Source organism: Cladophialophora bantiana, assembly GCF_000835475.1.
Source record: "Cladophialophora bantiana CBS 173.52 unplaced genomic scaffold supercont1.11, whole genome shotgun sequence".
NCBI classification, from domain to species: Eukaryota; Fungi; Ascomycota; class Eurotiomycetes; order Chaetothyriales; family Herpotrichiellaceae; genus Cladophialophora; species Cladophialophora bantiana.
Window position 1 is genome coordinate 1,094,590 of NW_015971585.1, and position 24,495 is coordinate 1,119,084.

The 24,495-nt window shown below is 52.2% G+C and overlaps 9 protein-coding genes across 9 annotated transcripts; 5 read left to right on the forward strand and 4 right to left on the reverse strand.

Annotated features, from left to right (window-relative positions):
* Positions 1–1,691: 1,691 nt before the first annotated feature.
* On the reverse strand, positions 1,692–4,617 carry Z519_07822 (uncharacterized protein; the record flags this gene model as incomplete). The annotated part of the gene is made up of 2 exons (XM_016765552.1): positions 1,692–3,901; positions 3,957–4,617. The coding sequence occupies 2 exons, from the start codon at positions 4,615–4,617 to the stop codon at positions 1,692–1,694; spliced, it is 2,871 nt and encodes a 956-aa protein (XP_016618521.1).
* A 6,985-nt stretch (positions 4,618–11,602) lies between these two features.
* Positions 11,603–13,228, forward strand: Z519_07823 (uncharacterized protein; the record flags this gene model as incomplete). The annotated part of the gene is made up of 1 exon (XM_016765553.1): positions 11,603–13,228. One exon carries the CDS (start codon positions 11,603–11,605, stop codon positions 13,226–13,228), a length of 1,626 nt encoding a protein of 541 aa, XP_016618522.1.
* A 697-nt stretch (positions 13,229–13,925) lies between these two features.
* Positions 13,926–15,519, forward strand: Z519_07824 (uncharacterized protein; the record flags this gene model as incomplete). Its single annotated transcript, XM_016765554.1, has 2 exons — positions 13,926–14,967; positions 15,017–15,519. 2 exons carry the CDS (start codon positions 13,926–13,928, stop codon positions 15,517–15,519), a joined length of 1,545 nt encoding a protein of 514 aa, XP_016618523.1.
* A 1,037-nt stretch (positions 15,520–16,556) lies between these two features.
* Z519_07825 (uncharacterized protein) lies at positions 16,557–17,039 on the reverse strand (the record flags this gene model as incomplete). The annotated part of the gene is made up of 1 exon (XM_016765555.1): positions 16,557–17,039. One exon carries the CDS (start codon positions 17,037–17,039, stop codon positions 16,557–16,559), a length of 483 nt encoding a protein of 160 aa, XP_016618524.1.
* Positions 17,040–17,710: 671 nt separating this feature from the next.
* Z519_07826 (uncharacterized protein) lies at positions 17,711–18,202 on the forward strand (the record flags this gene model as incomplete). The annotated part of the gene is made up of 1 exon (XM_016765556.1): positions 17,711–18,202. One exon carries the CDS (start codon positions 17,711–17,713, stop codon positions 18,200–18,202), a length of 492 nt encoding a protein of 163 aa, XP_016618525.1.
* A 486-nt stretch (positions 18,203–18,688) lies between these two features.
* Positions 18,689–19,440, reverse strand: Z519_07827 (uncharacterized protein; the record flags this gene model as incomplete). The annotated part of the gene is made up of 3 exons (XM_016765557.1): positions 18,689–18,991; positions 19,038–19,146; positions 19,223–19,440. 3 exons carry the CDS (start codon positions 19,438–19,440, stop codon positions 18,689–18,691), a joined length of 630 nt encoding a protein of 209 aa, XP_016618526.1.
* A 459-nt stretch (positions 19,441–19,899) lies between these two features.
* Z519_07828 (uncharacterized protein) lies at positions 19,900–20,807 on the forward strand (the record flags this gene model as incomplete). The annotated part of the gene is made up of 3 exons (XM_016765558.1): positions 19,900–20,075; positions 20,125–20,351; positions 20,419–20,807. 3 exons carry the CDS (start codon positions 19,900–19,902, stop codon positions 20,805–20,807), a joined length of 792 nt encoding a protein of 263 aa, XP_016618527.1.
* A 701-nt stretch (positions 20,808–21,508) lies between these two features.
* On the forward strand, positions 21,509–22,641 carry Z519_07829 (uncharacterized protein; the record flags this gene model as incomplete). Its single annotated transcript, XM_016765559.1, has 3 exons — positions 21,509–21,577; positions 21,645–22,169; positions 22,222–22,641. 3 exons carry the CDS (start codon positions 21,509–21,511, stop codon positions 22,639–22,641), a joined length of 1,014 nt encoding a protein of 337 aa, XP_016618528.1.
* A 496-nt stretch (positions 22,642–23,137) lies between these two features.
* Positions 23,138–24,094, reverse strand: Z519_07830 (uncharacterized protein; the record flags this gene model as incomplete). Its single annotated transcript, XM_016765560.1, has 1 exon — positions 23,138–24,094. One exon carries the CDS (start codon positions 24,092–24,094, stop codon positions 23,138–23,140), a length of 957 nt encoding a protein of 318 aa, XP_016618529.1.
* Between the last annotated feature and the right edge of the window lie 401 nt (positions 24,095–24,495).

A 24,495-nucleotide genomic window follows, 5' to 3' on the forward strand; every position in this document is an offset into this window, starting at 1 on the left:
TGAATCCTTGGCACTGTCGCAACTACTTGTAAAATAATCGACTGTTATCTAAGGGCCACAGCCTCACACCCCGCATCTGGCCCCTGAATTCGTCATGAGATACATCGTCGTCGTAGTCCCACTCGTATGTCCATAGGTAGTCGTAATCAGGGGTAAGGGTAGGGGGTAGGGGTAGTGGTAGGACAAGGGCAGGTCGACTGACGATCGCGAGGGCCGTCGTGAGCTAGATCTTCAAGGGGAAAGGGCGACGGGAGGGAAACACGTACTCGTCCCTACTTGTAGGTAGGTGGTGTTGGTGCTGGTGCAGGGTGGGTGGGTGGACGGATGGTGGCTCAAAGTGTGGTGGATACTCGACACGATCAACTGCTCATACCACCTGTCTACTTCGTACCTACTTCGGCATGGACTGCTCCATAATGCTCCACAGGTACAGTATGGAGCAACTTACTATGACTCCATATAAGTTCTTGTAGGTGGTTCCCTGCCGCCCTCGGAGAAAAAAACAAAACCAAAGTAGGCCGTTTCAGAATCGAGTTGAGAGGGAGTAGAAACTTCTTTGTTGGTATACCGTACACTTGTACATGCCTCCTACGTCAGAGATCATCAGAATTAAGAACTACACCATACCAGGAGCCTGACTGAGGTAGACTGCGATAGCCAGACCGAGGAAAAGGAATAGCAAGGTCAGAAATGCCATTGGATTCATTGCGTTGCGGATCTTTTTGTCCTCTCTATCTATATTTCGCGCGAATACTGAACAGTCCCCTTTTGCAACCTTGTATCACTGTGCCGGGTCTCCTCTCCTGATCTCCTTGTTCCTGACCAGTGCTCCCTTCGTGAAGGGTCCCAATGATCAAAACCCAGCCTTGCACATTCGTCCATCAGTCAGGTTCTTCGATCGTAAACAGTCTGAACCGAGCCTCCGACAATAAGATGCTAGTCCCATTGGTGCCAGCCCTATGCAACCCCATATCACCCACCATTCTCAAGGGTCAACCTCCCTTGACTTTGAAGTATTTGGTCCTTTAGAAATATGTTCCCCGTCTCGCCAAATGCTGAAAAGGCCGTACAATGCAAGTCCCTCCGAGAAACGCCAGAGAAAATAACACAACCCGAAGCCGCCCATTGAAGTGTGTAAGAGACCAGTCAGTGCCGATGCTGAGTAATCACAACCATCCCATCGTCACGATCTCTCTCAAATCTTCCAGGTCCTTCCCACGACCGTCCATTCACCAAACTTTCTTGTTGTTCAGCGCCACCGTCCAAGGTCTCCCTGTCGTCATCATCGAACATGTTCAAATAGAAACGTTCCGCCGTGGAACTTGCGATCATATTCGCCACCCACATCTATGTTTTTTTCCGCCACGTTGGCCGGACATTGCGAAGTGGTGTATCATTAAGTCCGGCGCCATCGGCCTTGTCCTCTGAAAACAAATGCAATCCATCCACGCCGTTTCCATGCAGGTATGTTTGCGGCTGAACCAGGACCATGCTGCAGTGCTGCTGGAGTCCACGCAAGCAATATCCTTGTTTTAGGCCCACTGTTCTATATGCATTAAAGCTTTTCGATAAGAAAAAGACATGAAAAGGTAACTGTCGGTGAGGTCATGCTGATTTGGTGCTGTATTGGTAAGACGACAAAACATTGGCGCGTAGTGACATGGTTGTAACCAAGTTTTGGTGGCTTGCCTTCAACGATAGCCAGTGGAATTCGGTTGTCCCATTGACGCGGGGCTATCGCCAAGTGTGTTGAGAGGTCGAAAGAGCTGTTTCATGTCCAGCTCCATGGTCTCAAGCGCATAATTATCATCAATATAGGCCACACTGCCAGGTTCTTCGCCGCGTTGGGCACCATCGGTCCGACTCCATTCTCTGGCCTTTTTGAGCCCATGCAAAACTTGTCGGAGTCGATCGTCGGCAGACAGCTGCCAATCACGAGTTCTGTTTGGCTGCATGAATGCACGAGCAAGCCAGTAGAAGTGTACACCATCCCGACAGAAGCCGATACGCCGCGGAACATGATCGTCATTTCCTGGTGGATACTGCAGCGCATAATCTTGGTCCCAAGCTTGCTTCCACCGGGCCAGAGCGGAATTGATCGATTTATACATGTTGTTCGCGTCTTCTGGTGACACCTTTGGTTTTTTGAGGCGTGTCATAGGGGAATCCGAGGAACCGAAGAAAAACCTTGAGCGCTGGACCTGCCATATTTCCACGTGGAGCGCATGGATAAGTATGAACTTGGAATAGACATTTGTGGTTCGCGGCTGCATAACTACGGTCGCGCTATGCAGAGCACTCATTGCATGGTGCATCTCAAGTTGTTTCAATCTGAGCGAGCCGCTCACGTTGATCCTCGCCTGGGCCTCCGGTCCACGAAGGCCGAGGGCTTGCGCACAGGTTTCGGCGTCTGGAGCTTCCCACGCAGCGTCGTCGCAGGGTAAGGGTAGTTTGATCTCGGCCGATGAGAATTGGGGGGCCACATTGAAGTAGATACACATGGCGGCGTCCCATAAGAAGACCATGAACATTAATCGGGACCGTTTTTCCTGTTCCACCCAGGAACGCCAATCCCAACGCCACGGTTGGGCTGTTTGGCCAGGTTGAAGGTTGTGAAGATAACTGTAGCTAAGACGATCCTCTGGGCTAGCCAAAGTTAACATGCCGAGCTGTCGAACGAGATACAATACTCGTTTACTCTCGGCGCGGGCAAGGGCTCTCTCGTCGGGACCTCCGTGCCAAACAAACAAGCTCTGGAGAATCTGTAACGCAAGGAGTTCTTCAAACTCTGTCTCCCCGGTTATCGACAACCGATTCCTTGCGACTCCCGGTTCCAGGTGATGTAAGAGTTGTGATGTTTCGTCGATCCTGGATTTGACGAGCTGCATCAAAGCCCGCACCTGTTGTTGAGTAACGCGATCAGAGTATACAGCACCGCTGCAAATGATGACAAGAATGAGGCCGTCATAGGCGGTCAGGAAGTTGAAGGTGGGTAAATGAAGCCATGGAAAATGACCTTGAAAATTTGGGAAGAGATCGAGAAAATGCTGGATGGCTTCGACGGTCAGGCAGGACCTGAAAAAATCATTTTGTGGGTCTCGGTGCGATTCCTGTAACCCCCCAGGGAAAACAAACGTTAATAGCGAGTTCACCTTGGCTTGGAACAAGTCTTGCCGAGATGCATGCAGGTTCCAGAGAGGGGGTCCAAGCGTACCGTCAGCTCCAAGGCTCGTAGAGGGAATGTAGTAACCATTCGATCCACCTTCATGGGTTTCAAAGTCCTTTTTGACATCGTTCTGGGATTGGTCATAACCACCAAACATGGGGTTCATGTATCCCTCATTGCCACCTGATGGAAACATATGGTTCCAGTCATCCCCGATGTGATGAGGGCCAGGCATGACACTGCGCTTATCGTCCCCTCCGCCGGGCTGCATACCATAATGATCGGGAGGTGTGGAATTGGAGTGATACATCATTTGGGTACTTCGTGGATTATGCATCGACCATGAGTTGTTGGCATTGGGGTCCATGCCAGTGGGTCCAGAACCAGGCTGCATGGGCTGCCCCGGACGCTGCATGTCGCCCGGACCATTGGACGGCATGGGATAGGCCATTCCAGGGGCAGGGGCACTTGTGGTTGGCGCAGAGGTGTTGGGCATGGCAGCAGTAGTGTATGGAGGATTGGGCATCACCGCATTTGGGGTGGTAGCGCTTGCTGGCGAGGCAGTTGCAGCCTTTTGCTGGTTCTTTTTGATATGAGCAGCAGGATTGGAAAGGTGGCTTGCTCCCGTTGGGTTGCCACGACGAACAGAGCATTTCTGAAAATGCCGCTTCAATATATCACTCCTGGAGAACGTATCGTTGCAAAGCACACACATGTATGGCCGATCGCCCGTGTCTGCAAAACAGTCGTTAGTGTACCAAAACAGATCATGGGGTTCGAAAAGTCTTACGTCTCAACATGTGCCGCTTCAAATGCTTGGCGTGAAGATAGGTCTTTGTACAGTTGGGACAAGGGAATTTTCCGTCAGCATCTTTCTGAGGAACCGCGCTGCCCTTCTGAGAGCCATTAACTCCGTTGGGCATCACTGGAGGGCGCCCTGGTGCACTGGGCAGAATGCCTCTTCGCCCTTGAGAGCCCACCACATGTGTTCGCGTCGGATCACGCCCAACATCAGTGGTCATAGTGGGCATCGGTTCGGAGGCGGACCATGCTTGCTGGCGACTGTCTGGCTGGGCGTATGCCGGTGCTAGAGGGTCTTGACGAGGAGGGGCAGGAGCGAGAGGTTGAGGGTAGGCTTGACGCGGCTGCGGCGGCCCTTGATAAGCCTGTGCAGGCGGCTGTTGCTGAGGTTGCTGTTGCGCCGGGTTATGGGGCTGCGGCAGCGCAGACGACGGCGGCAGACCGGCCATGGATGCTTGAGGGGCCATGTATCTGTTCTCAGGAGCTGGAGAGGGGATAGGCGCGGTGGTAGGAGCAGAGGTATATCGCGGCAGATCGTTTCGATATTGTTGGGGCATGTAGTTCTGGCTGGCAGGTGGGAGCTGCGGATAGTTGATAGGAGGGAGATGCGTGTTACTCTGATATGGTGGCATGGCGTAGGCTGAGGCCATATTATTCGGATTGTAGGCAGCTTGAGGGGTTGCAACGTTGGACGATGTTGTCCTTGACAGTGACTGCCTTGGGTCCATTACCCGATTTCAATACACCAGTGGAGTTGACGAGCTCAATCGACCATTGGACGACAGAGCACGACGACGAGGTACAGGACGAAGGGGACGCTCGCGTCTCGATGAAGCTCTTGGTCGAGGCCGATTAACTTCAGTAAGGACAGAAAGCGTTCGAGTTTTTTTTTTGGATGGTTTTTTTGGGGGGGGCAAGCAGGGTGTTCGAGTATGCTGAGGAGTGAAACAAAAGTCTGCAAGGTACAAGGAAAGCCACACAGGTCAGTAAACGGATTAGCGGAAAGGTGGATGTCTGTTGTGAGCTGTCTAGACACGCGACAGGGCGGGCTGCGGCTGATCGAGGTGAGGATTGCAGGGGAGTGGTTTGGTAAAGTGGAGGAGGATGGTGGGTGGGTTTTTTGGATGGTGGAAAAGAGGGAAGGGGGGAGGGAGAGTCACATACGGGATAGAATAGAAATTTTTGTTTTGAGGAACGCGCGAAAAAAAAAGTACGAGGGAAGTGTTAAGATGAGGGTCGCCTGCTGGGTCGCTTTGGCCGCTTCTTCTTCACCCCAGTGGCCTGTCGGTGACTTGCAGGAGGATAATGTTGTTGCTGGGTCTGGCGCGGCAGGGCAGACGGTAGATAGGCGGCAGGCTTGCGTGGGTAGGAGTGGGAGAAAGTGGAAAGTGGGAAGGTTTTGTGTCTTGGGAGCTCCGTAGGATGATTTTTTTTGGGTTGGGGCGGCAGATGGAAGGGTGGGTGGAGGGTGATGATGATGATGTGGTGTCCAGCTGGTGTCCAGGCAGCAGGTGATGGTTGGTCGCCGAAAGGGAGGGTTTGAGAGGCGAGAAAAGGGCAGAGAATTTTTTAACTCGGGAGGTGATGCCGGGCAAAAGATGGCTTTGGAGCCTTTTTTGCTTGGCTTTTCCGGCTCCAAAGGAAGGAGATTGTTGTTTCGGAGCACAGGGCCAATCGCCAATCTTGAGTCGGCGGTCCGTCAGTTGCCAGTGAGATGGCGAAGAGGGAGGGTTGAGGTGGGACTATGCTCAGAGCAGCAAGTGAGAGGCAAATGGTGCAGCCATACGGCTCTGTTGGAGGAGAGGGAGATGACGATGGTGACCGAGGTGATCGCGGTGACGATACTGGTGGCTGATGGTGAAGATGATGATCAGACGAGAAGAACACAGCAACAACAATAACACCAGAGGCAGAGCATTCACTCAAATGTTGTTGGGTGAGTTGAGCAAGTGAGTTGAGTTGGTGAACGAAATGAATGAATGATTCGGTCAGTGCGCAGCGCAGCCGCTGTGACAGTGGGGCCCACTTTTCTCGCCCACGCAGACCAATGATTCCACCATCTGGTCGACCCACCTTCAAATGTCGATCGGGGAGGGCGTTGGTGGCGGCAGTAGCAAGCAAGCCAGCAAACTAGCAAACCAACAAGCCAGCACGCCCAAGCCTGAGAGCCAGTGGCCCATTACCGACTAGGGGCACCAGGGGGGGAAACCACACCACTCAACCCCCCTGTCTCCTGCTTGGTGCCCCCCCAGAACACGCACCCAAGCTAGGTAAGTAGGTATTACTACCACGACTGTGACATGCTACATCCTAGTATTACCCCCCCCGTTGCTGTTGTTGTTTGCTGCTTCAAGTTGCTGTCTTTTATCTGGAGAATTCCCGAAACAACGAATAGAGCTTCTCCGACAAGTACAGACACAAATGCCCGTGTGTTTGTCTGGGATTTTGTAACCTCCTGAAAACCAAGACTACTCGATGTCATGGCTCGTAATTAGATAAACAATAGCAGAACAATGTGCATCTACTGTGGCTTGAAACTGTACCGTGTTGTATGTAGCCAGCACACAATGTTGTCAGAGCGCCAAGGGCTTTAGAGTAATACGCACAACTTTGCTGCTATTCCCTCCAAACGTGCTGTTGAATAATGCCGATTCTTGAACAAAATCACTTTGCGATCAATAGGCCGTGGGGGGGACGAACAGGTACTATGTACTGGGTACGAGTTCTGGGCCCAAAAGAAATGTCGCCCTTTCCTTGCCGAGTCGCTGTTATATTCTCTTTGCATCGTCGTTCGTTTGGATGCTGTCGACTCATTTGAGTCGTCATCTTCTCGGGTGTTCTTCCCATGTGCTGTATGCTGCTTCGTTTTCTTTGGGCACGCTCCGAGGCCGCATACGAGTATCATTTGCACAAAAAATGGCGTGTACGAGACAAGACAGGGGGCTTGTTGGAGGCAAACAGGACCAGCATTGGCGGAGATGAACGGAAAACGCCCCCAAGACAAAGAAAACAAGGTGCCCAGCCGCCGAGGGAAACAGCCATGGACCGGGGATGAGGACGAGGTTGAGAGGCACTACTTGTACCGAGTGGACAGGGGTCGGCCTGTTCGACCAACTGGGACACGGACAAACCAACCATCAGCGCGAATCAATCATTTGTTCGTCGCGATCGAGTCAGGCGATGACGCCGCCTTCCCCTACCTAGGTAGGCTGACCACTCAGGTGGTAATATCGAACTCGTCACCACAAACCTCGAACCCCTTGTGCCCATGGGGACAAGATCGCCACACCTGTTTACATGTGCTCGCACCAGACCGAGTATTAGTATTGCTGATTCCACGGTCCGAAGAAGAGCAAGAGCACCAGAGATAACTCAGCCAGATGCTCCAAGACTGATGACACAACGGCCGCCTCGACCGGGGGAAGCCCATTACATTTACTAAGTATTCGCTTTTGTCCCGCATACGAGTACTCGGTACAAGTAGGTACTTTCGGAGCGTACCTCCTGCTCATTTTGTAAGCTGTCTCGTTTGGGCCTGGTCAGGCGTTGTCCACGCCTCACCAGCCTTCGCTTCAGGCGCCACTCGGCGCTCTTGTCCGGCAACGCGGCGCTATTAGGCGTCAAGGCTGGTCTAGCGATCCCTGATCTGGTTGCGTTCTGAGATTGTGGGCGCCAAATCCGGTTCACTACGTTCGCAATAACAACATTTACTAGTTGTTCCTTGAAGATATCCTTAAAGCGAGCAGGAGAGATGAGGGCGGAGGCACTGCAGGCATCGGGTGCGGTTCGGCGGGATCTGAGTGAGTTGGAAAGCAATGTCATAGTATTCCTCCTCTCACCAATCACCCGTCCAGGGTCTGGGACGCTTTGACGGCACTCGGAGCCTTTTGCCTCCTTCAGGTGGGATCAGAGGAGGATGCTTGATGCTAGACGCATCATTGCCAGATCAGTGGACAGGTCAGAGTATCCCTGACCAGTCAGGAATTGCCAGCGACAGAAGCAGAAAAAGCGCCGGCTTGTCCTTTGATTCTGAAAATTTCCCCGAAGCTGTTCCGCATGCCACGGACACAGAGTTCGGTCTCGATGCAACGTCAAATTTTAATCGAGTCATACCCCTTGTGTTTGGGATTTAGATGTCTGACCATTCTGAGACTAATCTTTTCCTTCTGAATTGGCTGTGTCCTCGACAGCATCCCATTCGCCCAGGACACCCTGGCGGTCGATCCAAGGCTTTACACACAACTTGATTTTTACAGCTTCCCCCCTGTTGTCCTGCTTCCTTTTGCGATGACAATGGGATAATGAGTGTACTACCTGTGTGACTAGCATTGATCGTGTCACACACTGCTCCGAATACACGACTGTGGATTTTCTGCTTGTCAGCGACCTTCGACCTAGACAGGAGAAATCAAGCGTTAGTCTTGTGCCATTGATAATGTCCCCTGAAGGTCACAGGCCATGCTGACCGTACAGGACCAGAGGTATTATGGTGGTAGGGCCTTGGGTCGAACATATGTACGACGCGTTTTGTCGTGTCGGAAGTTCGCGGCTCTCCGAACCACCGCATCAGCACGGACTAGGACCTCGGAATTATGTCCTGAAAAACATATTGAGGCCATCTTTCAGACCTATTTGCCACGCTGACGGCAGATTCCCATTTGATTAGACTTGAAAGGGAGACTATGAAACCTGAAAAGGACCTAATATACAGGGCACTCTTCAGAGAAAGACTTCAAAAACTGAAAACATCCCACCATGTCAGAATCCACGGTCAGATGTGACCTAGCTACTTTGTTTTTCCTAGGTGTTTATGTGATCTGTCGTTTTGCCTACCGGAAATTGCAAGGACGGGGTGATTCACAGCTGCTTGGTTCGACGATGACGGACAACACTCAAGGATTCGCGGCTTGGGCCTTTCGAGAAGCAGGCAAAGACCTTCCATGATTGCGACTCAGTTGCAGCTAGCATCGTCTTTGATTCGATGCCTGGTTCCTTGGGTTCTTGTCGCAAGCTCACCCGCTGTGGTCAAGACTACCAGTAGGTACCTAAACAAAAGGTCGTGGCGATCTTGAAATTCAGACTTGCTCGGCGGGTGATTGAACTCTACTACCAAGTAGGGAAACTGCCTTAGCAGTAGGAAAACCGTTGGAATAATCGACACATATCCACCTTTATGAGCTCCGCAGCCCACGTGGTGAAGGCGCACAAAAGCGCAAACTTCTTTCCCTGCTGCGACCCGCTCAATGACGTCGCTCTCGTGGAATACTCGGGTACGTGGGTGTTGGAACTTGTCGATATATTTTTATTGCACGCAAGGGCTTCCTGATGCAAGCAGGGCTCTGTATTGTTTGGACGTTTGGAGAAGTAGCGGGATAGTATTTCCCATATGTATTGTGCCCTAGAGATAACTTTACCTCATGAGGCACTCAACGTACCATTCATGGCCTCGGCAGTCTGGCCGTTTCACCGTCTCACTCTTTACCGTCTCGGAACGAGGCAGTTACTAATATGTTGATCGGATATTTTCTCGATATCTGGTCTTTGCAACCCTAGGCCGACGAACTTGCGCGTGTCAGCCTTGTCACGGGCTACGCTGTGCTTCAACGTCTATCCGTACTCGGTACCCTCTCTCCTCTCCGTACAGCCGGGCATTTGCCCAAAAGTGAAAGGCTATCAGTCATCAAAAAACAACTGTTCACGGGACAGGCGGACCGTCGCCGGCATTGTTCCGCTGGCTTGTACGCGCAATTGCCCGAACCGCAGAAAGTGAGCAATGTCGGTACGACGCTGATTTCCTAACCGAACCACTAATAATAAGGCCCTATCTCGGTCCTGTCGGCTGGCCTCATTTTTTCTTGGACCGATGCCAGCTGGAAGATGGCGGCGCTAACTGCCACCTGCCAAGCTGACCACGGGTTGCATCTTCCAGTCATGCCACTCACTGTGCACGGACGAAGACCGTCATAAGTAAGTTGCATAACTAGGAGCTGCAGCGTGATCGAATTTGTCTCGGCACGAACGAACGTGGATTTCCGAGGGGATAATCATTCAACAGAATCGGGCGCTGACCAGCCCGGCCAGCATTACTGCCATCTCTGCCAATCGCATCCGCGGGACGAGCTCTTCCATTTCACTTCCCCCATGCCACAAGCGTCCTGGTGCCCTCGTACATACCTCCTAGACGAAAAAATGCAGAAACTCTTTTTCTCATCAAAATGCCCGTTTTGAGCTATTTCACCGTTTGCGTAAGTGTGATTATTATTACGAGTACCAAGCACGCTTATCCGCAGAAGAAAAATCACACGCGAAACTGTTCATCAAAGAGAGACGCCGAAAAAGCAAACCAAAACAAGGAGCTTCCAAGCCCCTATGTGCCCGCCCCGTTACAGTCACAGTCCTGTTCTCGCTTCCAACTAACCGAACACGAACCAGCGAACGGCTAATGCAGCCACAGGGACGGACAATGAAGATCAAGCCCACTATTTGCCCACTCTTTCGTGATCCATTCTTTCCAGAAGCTGCCTGGCTGCCCAAAGGGCCCCCCATTTCGCGTCCGAGAGTGAACTTTTCTTACGGAGCCACCAAAGACACTCGATTTCCGGATTAAGCACCCATCCCCTGTCCAGAAAGTGGCACCAGGTTGTTGAGACTCGACACTGGGCACATGATCCATCCGACTCCCCTAGAGGCACCGAGTACCCAGAGTGGTTGAATCACCTTAAAATCGGATATCTCATCCGAAGCTCATGTGCATCCTTCCGAGTTGAGCTCACAATATATCATTCAGACCTTTCTCGACGACTCCGACGACTGAACAACTACATTCCTAGAAGGTTGCCTCTGCCGCCGATTGGTATTATACCTTGTTCATGGTATTGCAATACGATGGGCCCCTTTGGCTTGCATGTCTCGGGATTTTATTCTCAACTACCGTGAAGGATGTCACGACTGTCTGTGCGAGGTGAAATGATTCTGCTCTTTTTACGCCTGGAAGGGTCAAGAACCCATTGCGCTCGCTCATGACTGTTAAACATCATCATCTTGTACCTGACCGGCCACTCATCGCCTTAGCACCCTGTACGACATGAAGCCGGTAAGTTCTCTGGCCTAAACGGTGCTGCGTAGGTATTCCGCGAAGGCGGCCAATATAGCAGGACAGGATTTCTTTTGTGTACTTTAACCATTACATCGCTACCCAAAACTGCCTGTCCCGAAGAAGAGTTCCCATCTATCAGTACGAGGTATTCTCTCCTGTCCTCTGCCTTACTCTGCTCTCACTGAACGCCTCGACGCTTTGGCCAGGCTGGATCTTGGCAGGGGATCCGCATCGTACGTCACGACTTCACCATCTAGTGCATCTGGTGGGCAGCCCATTGCCATTGCTTCAGCGATCCGCCGAGATTGATGGATCTGCTCCTCTTAAGATCTGAACATCCCTGAGATCTCCCTTTCTTTCTCGATTGAGTTGGGATGCAGGTCTGGGGTTCGCTCTTTTCAAAAAGAGCCGACTTAGGCCTGGTCCTCACCAGCTTTGCCACGGGCTATTTCCCTCTTTCTCCTCTGCGTGGTGCTCTTCTTTACTCCCAATTTGCGCGCAACGCGATCGTTGAATCTAAGCATTCAAGATCTATAACAATGTCCAAAAGGAACGAACCAGCTCATCCGGAGCAAAAACGCCCAAGCACCAAACGAGCCAAAGAGCTCGACGCGCACACCCCATACGACGAACTCAGGTCTCTCTTTACCGACCAGGAGTCTCCCAGTGACACCAGGAGAGTTCTACACTGGTTCCGGAGCAAGGACCTGCGCATCCACGACAATCATGCGTTGAACGCGGCTTCTCAGTGGGCAACCGAGGCCCATGCCCCGTTGCTATGCGTGTACGTCAACTGTCCAGCGGAGTTTAGATGGCATGGCACTTCACCCGCCAGGACGGACTTCATCTTCGAAAATCTCGTGCTTATGAAAGCTGAACTCGAGGCGTTGAATATTCCATTGGCGTTCCTGGAAGCGAGTGAACGTGAGGAGCTCGTCCCAACCATTGTCGACTTTATTCGCGGAAATGATATCTCGCATGTGTACGCCAACTATGAGTACGAAATTGACGAGTTGCGCCGCGATGTTAAAGTCTTGAAGGAGGCCACTGGTGGAAGCTCCAAGTCTAAAGGATTCCATCTCTGTCTACATCATGACCAGACAGTTGTGGAGCCAGGAAGCATACTTACGGACAGCGGGAAGGCCATGAAGGTATTCACACCTTATCATAGGGCATGGCTCGCTGAAGTGAAGGCCAATCCAAGTCTGCTCGACACTGTCCCCGCGCCTTCAAAGAATTCCACCGAATCGAAGAAAGAACTTAAGCGATTTTTTGACAGCCCTGTCCCCAGCCCGCCAAAGGAGAAGCAATTTGCCAGTGACGAGGAGAAAGGAAAAATTCGCAAACTCTGGCCCGCAGGCCACGACGCTGCTGTGAAGCGACTCACCCACTTCCTCGACGAGAAGATTGTCGACTATGCGGCAACACGATCAAACCCCGCAAAGAACTCCACGTCTCGACTCTCTGCATATTTCAGCGCCGGCGTCCTCTCCATTCGCGAAGCCCTCAGTGCAGTAAGCAAACGGAATAACAGTTCCACTGATTTCTCAAAGGAAAGCTGCGATCCCGGCATGTCTAGCTGGGTCCGCGAGATCGTCTTCCGGGAGCTGTACCGACAAACTCTACTCCAAACCCCTCATACATCGATGAATCTACCGCAGAACTTGAAATTCGACTTTGTGGAGTGGGAGGAGGATGAGGAAGGGTATAAACGCTGGGAAGAGGGCACACTGGGCGTCCCCTTTGTGGATGCTGGTATGCGGCAAATCAAACACGAGGCCTATATGCACAACCGCCTACGCATGAATGTCTCGAGCTACTTGTACTGCAACCTGCTCATCGACTACAGACGAGGAGAGCGATACTTTGCGGAGAAACTGATCGATTGGGATCTGAGCAACAATACACAAGGCTGGGAACCCAGCTACACGGTGTTCAACCCTGTGAGCCAGGCCGAGAAGAATGATCCCGCGGGCGAGTACATTCGCAAGTGGATCCCAGAGTTGAAGGGTGTGAAAGGGAAAGCGGTCTTTGATCCATATCATCGGTTGGACCAACAGCAGTTTGAGAGACTAGGTTATCCCAAGCCATATGTTGACTGGCACAAAACGAAGCAGCGGGCGATCGAAAGGTTCAAGTCGAACATGAAGGATGCTGATCCTTGAGCTGCACAGTGTCCGAGTGAGGTCTATGTTCGTCCTTTCCAGGGTTGGATATGGAATTATTCCTCCACAATGACCGTGATGCGGTCGATGTCCTCCATTCTTTTGTTGATATCATTGTCTTTGAGGTGGCTGCAACGCCCACCCTGTTTGTAAACCTCCATGTCTTCACCCTTGACAACATCAATCCTGACAACAATAGAGCGAATAGACCAGCATGGCCGCGATGAGAGGTGCCGGGATGTGGCAATTGACGGACACCTACTAGAGCCTCCTCCTATTAATATCTGTCCTTGGGGTTCTTGTCAGCGCAACGCTCCTTTCTGACCTTCTTGTCGTTATATCACTTCATTCGCATCGTCGAGAACGTCAGACTAACCTGAAACTGGCATCCTTCTACGTCTCTTCGCCTGGTATCGGTCGTCGCCGCCGGTCCGACCGGGCTTGTCAAAGAGAAGGACGTCCGCTTAGTGAATACGATCCTACCTTCACTGCCAACGGGGCCGCCGCCTGCCTCTTCGTTCCACCTGCCTGTTCGTCCCGGCACAACAAGCACATCCGGCTTACCTGACTACTCGAGAAGAAGAGACTCTAGAAGAAATCACCGCCAAGCAGCCGTTTAGAGAAGAACAAGAGATCATAGCCAAGTTGCCGTTTGTTTGTTGACACCATGTTCTTTTTATATTTATTCACGCCAACGATGCCTTCTGATCTGCCGCTTGTTGTTCGACCGGCGGCTGACGAACTTCGAGCACAACTTTACCAGCTCACGGAAGTCGGAAAAGCCCTCCAAGCTGAAAGGGTCACTCTGGAACACCAGTTGAGAAGCGTTCAAGAGAGAATCGCTGCCAACGAAGGCAGAGTCCGTGCAATCATGGCTGACCTTGATGCAAGGTTGTTCAAGGAACATCGTTCCCAGCGTCAGCCCCAATTCCAACGGAGTGTCGTTGGAGATGAGACTGTCATCGAGGGCATCCGCGCCCAGATGGCGCACAGCCTTGGGTTGACCAGCGCGGTTGAGGCCGTGAGCAAAAACCAAGGGACGATTGCCGATAACAACCTCCTCCTCACCGCAATCATGACCCAGCTGAGTGGCGACCCGTTTCAGCTCGCTCATCGCGTTGCTCGTCGCATCACAGAGATTGATCGAATCAGAGCCCAACAGCGCCAAAACTTCCCTCTTCAACTCAACCTCACTTATCCTTCACCTGGTCAACATAGTCTCACCTATCCCTTACCTGCCCTGCCTGCCTTACCAGGCATCGTCAATCCTCCCTTGCCTTCCACACAGGCCGCAGTTGTCGGAGACGTGAGTATTCAAACAACCAGAGAACCGTCAGTCATCCCTCTGCTCTCACCTTCCATCAAATCCGAGAGTGACTTCACTGCAAATCCGTACAATGACACAAACACTCAACCGGACCTCACCGAAGCTAACATGCATGACGACCCTGCTACTGTAGCTCGGTCGGTCGAGAGCAACCCGGTTCCTCGCGCGCAACAAAGTCATGTCGTCGCACACGGAATGGCAGCTCTTCAGAAGGATTTCCCAGGACTTCTGGAATCCTTGAGCAAACCCTCAGTGACACGCACCAGACCGACCCCCACCAGCCCTGCGTCTGCTGCTACTACTCCTACCGGAGCGCGCAGCAAGCGTGGTCGAGCATCCATGGAAGCAGACGACAGCCCAAGTCAGTGTGCAGCTAAGACAGGCAAGAAGGTCAAGACTGACAAGGAACCAAGTAAGCCACCCCTCTCAAGACTCGATGGAAGGTGCTAACCTCGGAAAAGCTATCGCGCATACTTTTGTCAGGTACTTAACACGCCTCGAACAGACGCACCAGTATGGTGGAGCCATAACTGAGATGCTCAAATGCGCCCGTTGCCAAATGATCAAGCGGGACGTCCGGGTTCTCAACTGCCTCCATCTGTACTGCCATCGGTGTATTCTTAAACTCCGGACTGAAGCGTCAAGGGGGGATGCGGTCAAAGGATTCCAATCATTCTGTGTGAAGCCAGGCTGTACACAAGTCGTCAGCGGCAAGACCACTGTGATCGACTCCGACATCATTGACTTCTTGCAGTGGTACGACAAGCAGTCTCCAACAATCACCTCCCTTCCTGCACAAGTCAACGTGCTCAACGCTGCGCTTGTCAAGTACCCTGAGGATGAGGACATCAAACGCAAGTTGGATCAGGTGCAGGCACAGTACGGAACCCTTCTGGCCAGTGGTGACGCGGACATCCCCTGTAACCTCATGCAAATCGCAAAGTTGGCCAGGAAGCCATACTGAACAACATCAAACAAATCGAGATGTGGACACATGGAGTGAGGGTGATGCGCGCTTTGGTCCCGCCATCGACATCTCTAGTAGATCCCGCATTGAGACTCGGGTTGAAAACATGAATTCTCAGCGATTCGGTGCTGGCGACAATGGGTAGCAAAGGGCAGTTGAACTCGTGCTCGATGGCTACAGTCATTGAGGTCTTGCAAGCTTGGCAGGAACCGGTTTCATTGTGGTGTTTCATCCTCGGCGATCCGACACCCATGTCGGAACAAGCACCCCAATACGCAAGCATGCCAGGATATTATTTGCATTTGTCCGGGAAATGGACTCTGGGTCAACAAAAGGGTCACTCGAGCGCCGATATTGGATCATGGATGGATGAATGGGCGGCTTCCATATCAGGCACACACAGAACAGAGCGAGATGCAGCAGCTGCCAGAAGATCACTCACTGCCTACGTATTTCGTTAGTAGATAGGTAGAAAGATCCATAGGTGGAGAAGAGAGTTGCAGCGGCAGTCTAGATAAAGGTCCCAAACACCAAAAAAGGAGAAAGAAATCCTTTGTTTGTACTCGGTTTTCCCTGCTTCCGCAAGTAGTACGGCCAGTTACGAGTGGGATTGAACAATGATAGAATTTGAGATCTGATATACATATGCATGCAGAACGGTAATCAACGATGTGCTCAACGTGCCTGCGATGTATTTTTGATCTTGTTGCTGCTGTTGCCGTTGCCGTTGCCGTCGCCGTTAAGAATCCCACATCGACCAGACCAGGCCAGCGAGCCGCTCTAGATCCAACTCCTGTGGTCTAGTGTTTGGTGCACAAGATGAGCTGAAGCTGGCGAAGCCGTGAGGATCGGATTTTGCGAACGTGAAGGGATGTGCTTGGGGTGCAACGATGGCCCTTCAGTGCGCGATGGACATGGCCAGGATTTCTGTTCACCTACACAGTTCGTCCTCATCCTTGTCTTTGTGCTTGTCTTTGTCCTCCTCATCCCGCAAGGGCCCAACCCCCCCCTTTCGAGGGTTTTCTTCTTTCTTTTTACCATCCCTGCTTTCTCATCTTCCGGATCCTGGCCAACTCGCTCCGGAACCCCTCCATGAACAACTTGCGCCACCTCAGGATTCGTATGTTCTTCCTCCGCTGGCCCCTACGGACGTGCTTCTCTTGGCTCCTCATGTCCTGCTTGACGTTGTTCTCGTTGCATTTGCGTTCCAACAGGCGGAAGCCTCGCGTCGGGTCGCCGTAGATGCCGTCCACCGTGCGGCCCAGCGTCGGACGCAGGCGCAGCGTGATCGGCGGCAGCGAGGACGAGTAGATGTCTTCGTGCAGGTCGGAGAGGAGGGTCGAGGTGGAGGGCGTGTTGTTCTTGGTGCTGTCTGAAGTAGGAGTGTTGGAGGCAGCAGCGGCGTTCTGGTTGCGAGCAGTCCCCAGCAGTTGGTCCCAGCGTGAAGCAACGCTTTCTTTCCTCTTGGGCTCTGGAGCTCGGGTCTCGCGGATCAGGTCCAATAGCTGGTTTCTCATCGGATTGGGAGAGGAGTTGTTGCTCTTCCTCGGAGGTCTAGAGTGCGATGGAGCTGAGTCCTGGGATCTGGAAGCTGTAGAGCAGAGCGGCCTCGCTTGTCCTCGCAGTATAGGTCGAACGACATCGTGAAGGGGTGATCTCTGGTAACTCGAGGAGATGAAGAGGCGTGCTGATAATTGGGGGGACAAAGCACAACGTGTGCAACTCTGTAGGGATTGAGACGTCTTCATTGTCGCTGTTTTCGAGTAGAAGGATCTGAAGAAGCCCTCGAGCACGTCGCCTGGACCCAGTGGCGAGCAAATAAGGGCGGGTCGATGGCCTGAGCGGGTGATGAAGCGTGTGTTTCATACAGTTCAATTGAAAGACTGTGACGGGATGCAATCTCAAAAGCTCGGCCACACAAAATCGCCAGCCAATCGAGTTCAAGCTTCTGCGGACCGAGATCCAGCTCTTGAGTGTGCAAGTACAGTCCACATGGACTCCCCAGAATTCCCTCGATTCCGGTACGTCGCCTCCAGGTTTCGCTTCAGCCACATATTCCAGCAATCTACCAGGTCCCGGGAGGGAGACGTTGATGAACTATCCGCGCATTTGCTTTGACGCTCTATATCTGCCACAAACACTCAGACAACTTACCCATCGCTCCCACCAGTCCACTGCGCTCCGCAGGATGTCTTCCAACTCGTCCAACCTGGTCACGCTCTCTTCGCTCAAATACGTCCACCCCACGACCCTGGGTCCTCTCCTGCTCGATCCCACCGAGAAGGCCAAGATCGCCATAATAGACGTCCGTGACTCTGACCACATCGGTGGCAACATCCACGGCAGCACATGGATCCCCCTGCAGCAACTGGACGTGAGAATGCCCGAGCTGCTACGGACACTGAAGGACAAGGAAAAGGTGATTTTCCACTGCATGCTGAGTCAACAGAGAGGGCCAAAGGCGGCCTTGACATACGCGAGAGCGAAAAAGAGGGCCGACGCCAAAGAAGCTGCTGAGCAGGCGCAGTCGCAGGAGGAAGAAGAGGCGAATCAAAACAGAACGGAATCGTCACCACAACAGGAGATTTGCGTGCTGGAAGGCGGATTCGGCTCCTGGCAAGCACGGTTCGGCGAGGATCCGAGGCTCACAGCAGATTATCAGCCGGACCTGTGGTTTTGATCTTCACGCAAGCTGACCTCTTTTTTGGGGTTGAACGGGACTTCTCTCGATCTGCTGCAGATCTATTGGCCCGCCGTTGAATTGGGAATTTGCCAGCAGAACCGGTCTTGGAACCTCAAGCGGAAGTCCATGACCGCACCTCAGCTTACCATCGGCCCAGAACGGACCAGATCCAGACCAGGAAAGTTGGGTCTCGGGGCCGTGGAAGCATGGACAGCCACAACCTGCAGCAGCATAAGCCCATCTATTGCGCGGGTGTCGTCGCACCTTAAAGTACAATCCATTTGCGGAGAGAATGGTGTGACTCTCCAAATTCTCTTCGCTATGTATTGAAGGGGAATCCATACCCAATGCATTAGAATGATGAAACGTTAACATGTGGTACCGCACGCCGTCCGTCGTATGCCCAACCAAAATGGCCACTTATCATGAACCTGGTACATTGCTGTAAACCTGGAAACGCGAACCTGATCTCCACCTCGGTAATTATACCCTTTTATTTGCTGATTGCTTCAGCTCCATCTCTGTATTTTCGTGATGTTTATGCTTCACGCGACACATGGACCGAATGCCTAGGACTGCTAGCCAAAAGTTCCCCTGAGGCTCGTCCGGAGCGAGTTGATACAGCAGGTCACTCTCCCAGCTGATGTTGTTGTAAACATTCATGATGCAGACCACCGTGTTGAGAATCCAGACGATCAGAAAAATGATCCAGTACGCCTGACTGGAGGCTTTGTCGCGAAAGCGATATGCAACTGCCCAGGTAACCATACCGATCAGAGCAGTTGGCTGCGAAGTTAGTCAGTGGAGCCCGGAAGCGACGTTACTTACTTACCGCACAGAGCCGTTGGAATCTACAAGCGAGGTTGAGATAGGCCATCCGGTCTGCGATGGTGTTGCGGGGAGCGGTCGCCATCATCCAACAGGTTTGGAGGAATGCCATCCTATTTAGATGCAAATCTATCAGACAACTCTGCAAACGATTTTCGGGGGCTGAGCGAGATCACAGAAACTACTTACCAATGCATGGCAAGGAAAGGCGAGATAGTACCAATAAAGGCATGGCTTTGTGCTCCAAACAGAGATCCTACGCATGCAGCAGCGATCTCCAGGCACCATGAGCAGATGGCCAGGAAGTAAAAGATGGTATATTCTTGGATGCGAGCCAGTGGGCCTCCAGTGCGGAAAGGCAATGCTGCTGGCTCATCTTCACATGGATTCTCGATGGGTTTCGCCATGTCGAGAGAGGGAGGACTGGGATCCGAATGGCGTTTCCAAACGTGTTTGGTGCCCGGCAAGGAAAAGAGGAAAGAGAAAAAGAGAAAAAGAGGGCAAGACTCAGAGGGTCCGCTAGATGAGTACTGCGCCTGACAGCGGAAACTTCTGCAAAGAGGTGAATGATGAATTGATCCGCAGAGGCTGTACGGAGGACGTGACTTGGATGATGATGATGTTGATCCGTGGTGATCCGCCACTTGCCGCCCAAAACAAGGCAGAATAAAGGCCAAGAGGGCGAAGCAATGGTCGTCCGTAAGAGCGGCGAGTTTTAGGTTAATCTTCGGAAAAATGGACAGGCCGAGAGGTCTTTTGGTCTTGCTGTCACTTGCTTGCCGTCACCTTCACGATTCTTTTTGTATCTCGTCGTCAACAGACTGCTCATTCACAGCGTAAATCACGCGTCTCGCGTCTTACGCACAATGGCTGCTCCTCTCAAGACTTTCCCTATATGCGGCGTGACATACGTCGGACAGATCGAGCATGAGTACATGCACAGCAAGAAACTGTCCGTTTGCGCAAACTGCCTGGCCCTTGGTTTTCAGAAGCCTCTGAGACGATGCAATGGCTGTTTGTTGGTCGACTACTGCTCCAAGGAGTAATGTCGTGCATATATTGATCGTGGAATTGTCCTGACTCGTTGTTAGGTGTCAAAAAGCCCACTGGCGCAAACACAAGTCATTTTGCAACATGGTTCAGGGCAAAGGAGATCCCAATGCCTATCTCTCGTCTTATAGCCATGGTGAAGCCCTGCGACTCATCATCGATGCCTACCGCCTCAGAGTCGAGACCGACCACCTATCCCGAGATGAGGACCATGGCATATATTACCCCGGGAAACCGATCGACGGCTTAGTCTGGGCCAAGGGTGACGGTTAGTACAACTGCCTCAAACTTCAAAACCTTCTGCTCGTGTGTGTTACTGATCCTGGCAACCGTAGCCATTGATGACTTCCAACGATTCCTCGATTTGGCCGAGGGGTCGAAAATCTTACCGAAATGGTGGGCATTTGAAGACCGAATGCAGTGCCTTTCTTTGGCAATTGACAAAAATGATCCCGAGTCCATCTTCCACCCAATCAATCAGACTGAGCTTCCCCAACGGTATGGGGGTGATATGGCAATCCGGTTGGCGCTCGCTATTCTTGCCGAAATGTGCGTCGGTTACGATGGAAAGGGATCAGCCAAAGATAATGCTTGGTTCCAGGAATTCCAGGAATTCCTGGACCTTCATCCAGAGGAACGAGCCCGTTTGATCAGAGGAAGTATCGAAATGGTGGACTCGGTGCTGAAAGAGCATGGAGAAGAGTTCGGACGAAAGCCGACATGACAGTCGTAGGGGGTACCCGGTCCAGAGTCCACGTCAAGCAGCGGAGAGCGCTGGCATTGATCCGTATTTGAGGTCAACACAGAAGAGAAACTGAAATTGACTTCTTATATGTTAGGATCAGGCCCGAGCGATGAAACTGGCTCCGTGCCGACCACTCGAGGAGGTGTTGAGCATGGTGGGATGCTGGGGCCGTTTTAAGGGAGACCAGTCAGCCACAAGACGGGTCTCACTGTCAACCAGAAGGGCTAGGGGAACTCACGCCTGACAAATGTACTCGGGAGAAGCCTTGCGGAGGGAGATGTGTCTGGCCAGTGAAAAGATGCATTTGACCTTCAGGTGAAATGTCCAGAGCAACCGAATACCAGCAAGACATCTCCAACGACTGGTTGATGGTAGGTTGATGGTGTATAATGCTGGAGCGACACTGATAGGGCACCAGAGGAGACGGAGTCAGAGTCTCTGATTGAAAATGGCATGCATCAATTGGTTCCAGAAGCGGCCTTGAGTGTTACATATATGTATGGTTCCTCGGGTTTGGCAGAGTGAGGGTGAGGGCAGCCTTGACTGATTCTTCCGTGGTCGCGGAAGGGTCGACTCCAACTTTCCCTGTCGACACTTTGCGTTTGCCACTCGAGCCTTCTCCGAAGCCACCACCTCAATCTTCATATTGCGTTTCGCATCGGCGTCTGCGAGGCGGCATCATGGCAATGCTGGAAGTTGATATCATGGCAGGGACAGTCAAAATATCTGTTGCCGAGTATGAATCGTTGGTGAGCACTTACTTCCTCAGTCGTTTTGAGCGTCGGGCCCGCGCGCAGCCCTAACAACAATGTACAGGTCGACACAGCGCTCAAATTTCTTTCTTTGAGGCAGGCATTGCTTGCAGGAGGAGCCACAACGGAGACCGTGGACGTCTTGATCAGCGCCAATTTTCCACCGAAGCCTCACAGCGAAGATACTAGTTCGACCCGCGAAGATGGCTCGGGAGCAGTGCCCATACCCGCCACGCGATCTTCCGTTCCTGGGGCTCATTCTACAAAATCCACAAACCCTGATCAACGTCTGCCTCGTTTTGGTCCGTTGATTCCTCAGACACCTGATGACACTGATGAGGGTGACATGCCGGAGGAGCAGGCAGAAGTATCGAGGAACCGCCATGTCAAGCGGTCACTGGCAATCACTGGACTCTCGCCCGTCACAACCCTCCATTCCGTCGCCCAGGTCCTCAAGGGTGGTGACATCTTTCAGATGCACATTCGCTATAGAAATTGCTCAGCCCACGTGAGCTTCGTGGATCCGGCTGCAGCTCACAGCTTTCTTCGCTACGCGCAGACAAATGACATCTACATACAAGGGAAGAAGGTGAGCCTGCACCAGCCAAGGATTGGCATTGGAGGCTGCTAATAGCATTCAGGTGACCGTCGCATGGGATCACAACCGACAGAGTTGGATGCGACCGAGCCTTGCCAAATGCATCGAGTCGCTCCGTGCGACTCGCAACCTAGTCATCCGCTACGTCGGACCAAATATGACCGCAGATAGCATTCGAGAAGACCTCGACCACATCCATGGCTTGGAAGTTGTCAACCTCTTCTTCGAGGACGGCCATGCCTACATATCTCTGAACAGCATTCGGTCTGCTCTCACGGCCAGGAACTGCATGCTCTCGCGGTTGAAGTATAAGCGGCTTAAGATTGCCTTCTATCCCGATGAATGTGCTCAACCACTGCCACCCGCGAGTATCAGCCCGTCGCAAAAGCTATCGGACTTCAGGCCAGCAGGAATCTCGCACCAAAATCGCTTCGAAGTGCTCGACGAATCCCAAGAGGGTTAGGAGTTGTCGGGCAGGTCGGCCTTTGAGGATATTCACACAATACGCTTCTTGATGGTAGGCAATAGGACAATGACATATGTTTGAGTGCTTTATTTCACTCATCCACGCAGAGAGCCGGCGATGTGGCTCTGGAGCATTTAGCGACAGCGACTATCGGCCGGCAACAACACGACAGGGGTAATCGGAATCGCTGAGGTAAAAGGAATGCTGGCAGCTAACGCTGTTTTCCGACCGATCCAAACATAGAGCCTGTGCTGTGGCTTGGATCGTTGAACGACAGCGACTATCAGCTAGCACCAATGACGGGGGTATCGGAAGCGCTGAGGTAACATGAAGGCTGACAGCTTAACGTCGTCAATATGGCGGGCGACTTGTACTTGCACATCAGTGCTCTTGATAGTCAATCATGGGTTGACTCTGCCCAATGTGAATTCAGGATTCTGTAATGCATGATTTCCGGTTTGTTGCAAGTTTCATGGCTGTATCTACTTCGTTTTCATCTCTCGTGGCTGTATCCATAGTGCCAGTCCTCCCCTTTCAGGTCCTCCCTTATCTTATAGTTCTCCTCAGCCACATCGACTGTCCTCATGTCACATTCCACAACCTTCATTCCTGGCTTTCCGTCCTCGAATGATCCTGGAACTTTCCCAACAAGGGGCAATACCACTTGACTTAACCCGGCGTACCCCTCTGACTTCGGACCGCCCACATTGACGAAGATGATTGCACAGGTGTTCTCAAAGGATCTTGTAATAAGGGCGGAGCTCAGAAACTGAATATCTACATCTGGTCCATAGGCTCTCGCTTCAGGGGTCAGATCGTCTCTCGTCCAGAAGGTAGGGATGATGATCAGTCGTGCCCCCTGGCGGACCAAGGCGCGACAGGATTCAGGGAACGCTAGGTCCCAGCAGATGACGATGCCAAGGGGCCCGAGGGGAGTCTCTATCACAGAGTGAGGGTTTGGTTGAGGAGCTGGGCCTTCAGCTGAGAGATGATTCTGGGTAGCCTTGACGGAAGCAGGGCCTGATGTCAGGACTGTGCGCTCGGGGATCCATAAGTTGGCTTTTGTGTAGCTTCCCAAAAGCTCGCCCGTGTAGGAGATGAAAGGGGCGATGTTGAGGAGGACAGGGGGGTTTATCGACTCGGGAGAAGTTCCGTTGCTATTTGCAGGAGGCGGCGACTTTGGATCAATGGTGACGATAGTTCCCGGAACAATATTGATCTTCAGCTCTCGAGCAAGGGCCTGGTATTTGGTCACGTATTGATAGGCAGTTTGCGCCAGGATGGCGAACTGTGGGTCATCTGGGACCCACGATGTTAAGTGGTACTCGGGAAGCACTGCGAGCGAGGCTCCTTGTGCAGCGGCATCGCGGATATAAGCTGATGCTGCAGAAAAGTTGTACTCTGGGTCAAGAGGCTGGTTTGTCGACGTGAGCACTCCCAAAAAGCACATGTTGAGAATGGCTGTTGATAAGAAGAGGGCCATACCTTGGGATGAAGCTGGATCAAACCCACTTTGAACTTCTGCGAGAATGGTTCATAGGACGCCGCCATGGCTATTCGTCTTCATTCCAAAAATCTGGTGGAAGAAACCAATCCAATGTCTTGTCATATTGTGACTGCATGACAACAGGTTGGAGGGTTGACGAGGCTTACGACGAGGTTCCCGCACTAGACGTCATCCAGACAAGGCTGCGCTAATCCTGATGTAGATTTTGAACTGAGCCCACACATCTTTCTCAATTCTCCAACCCTCGAGCGCCACTAAATTTTCCTTCTACTGATCACAGTAATATTAGAGCAGGTTTGTCACGCGAGTACTGTGCATGGGTCGCCCATTCTCCGTGACTCTCC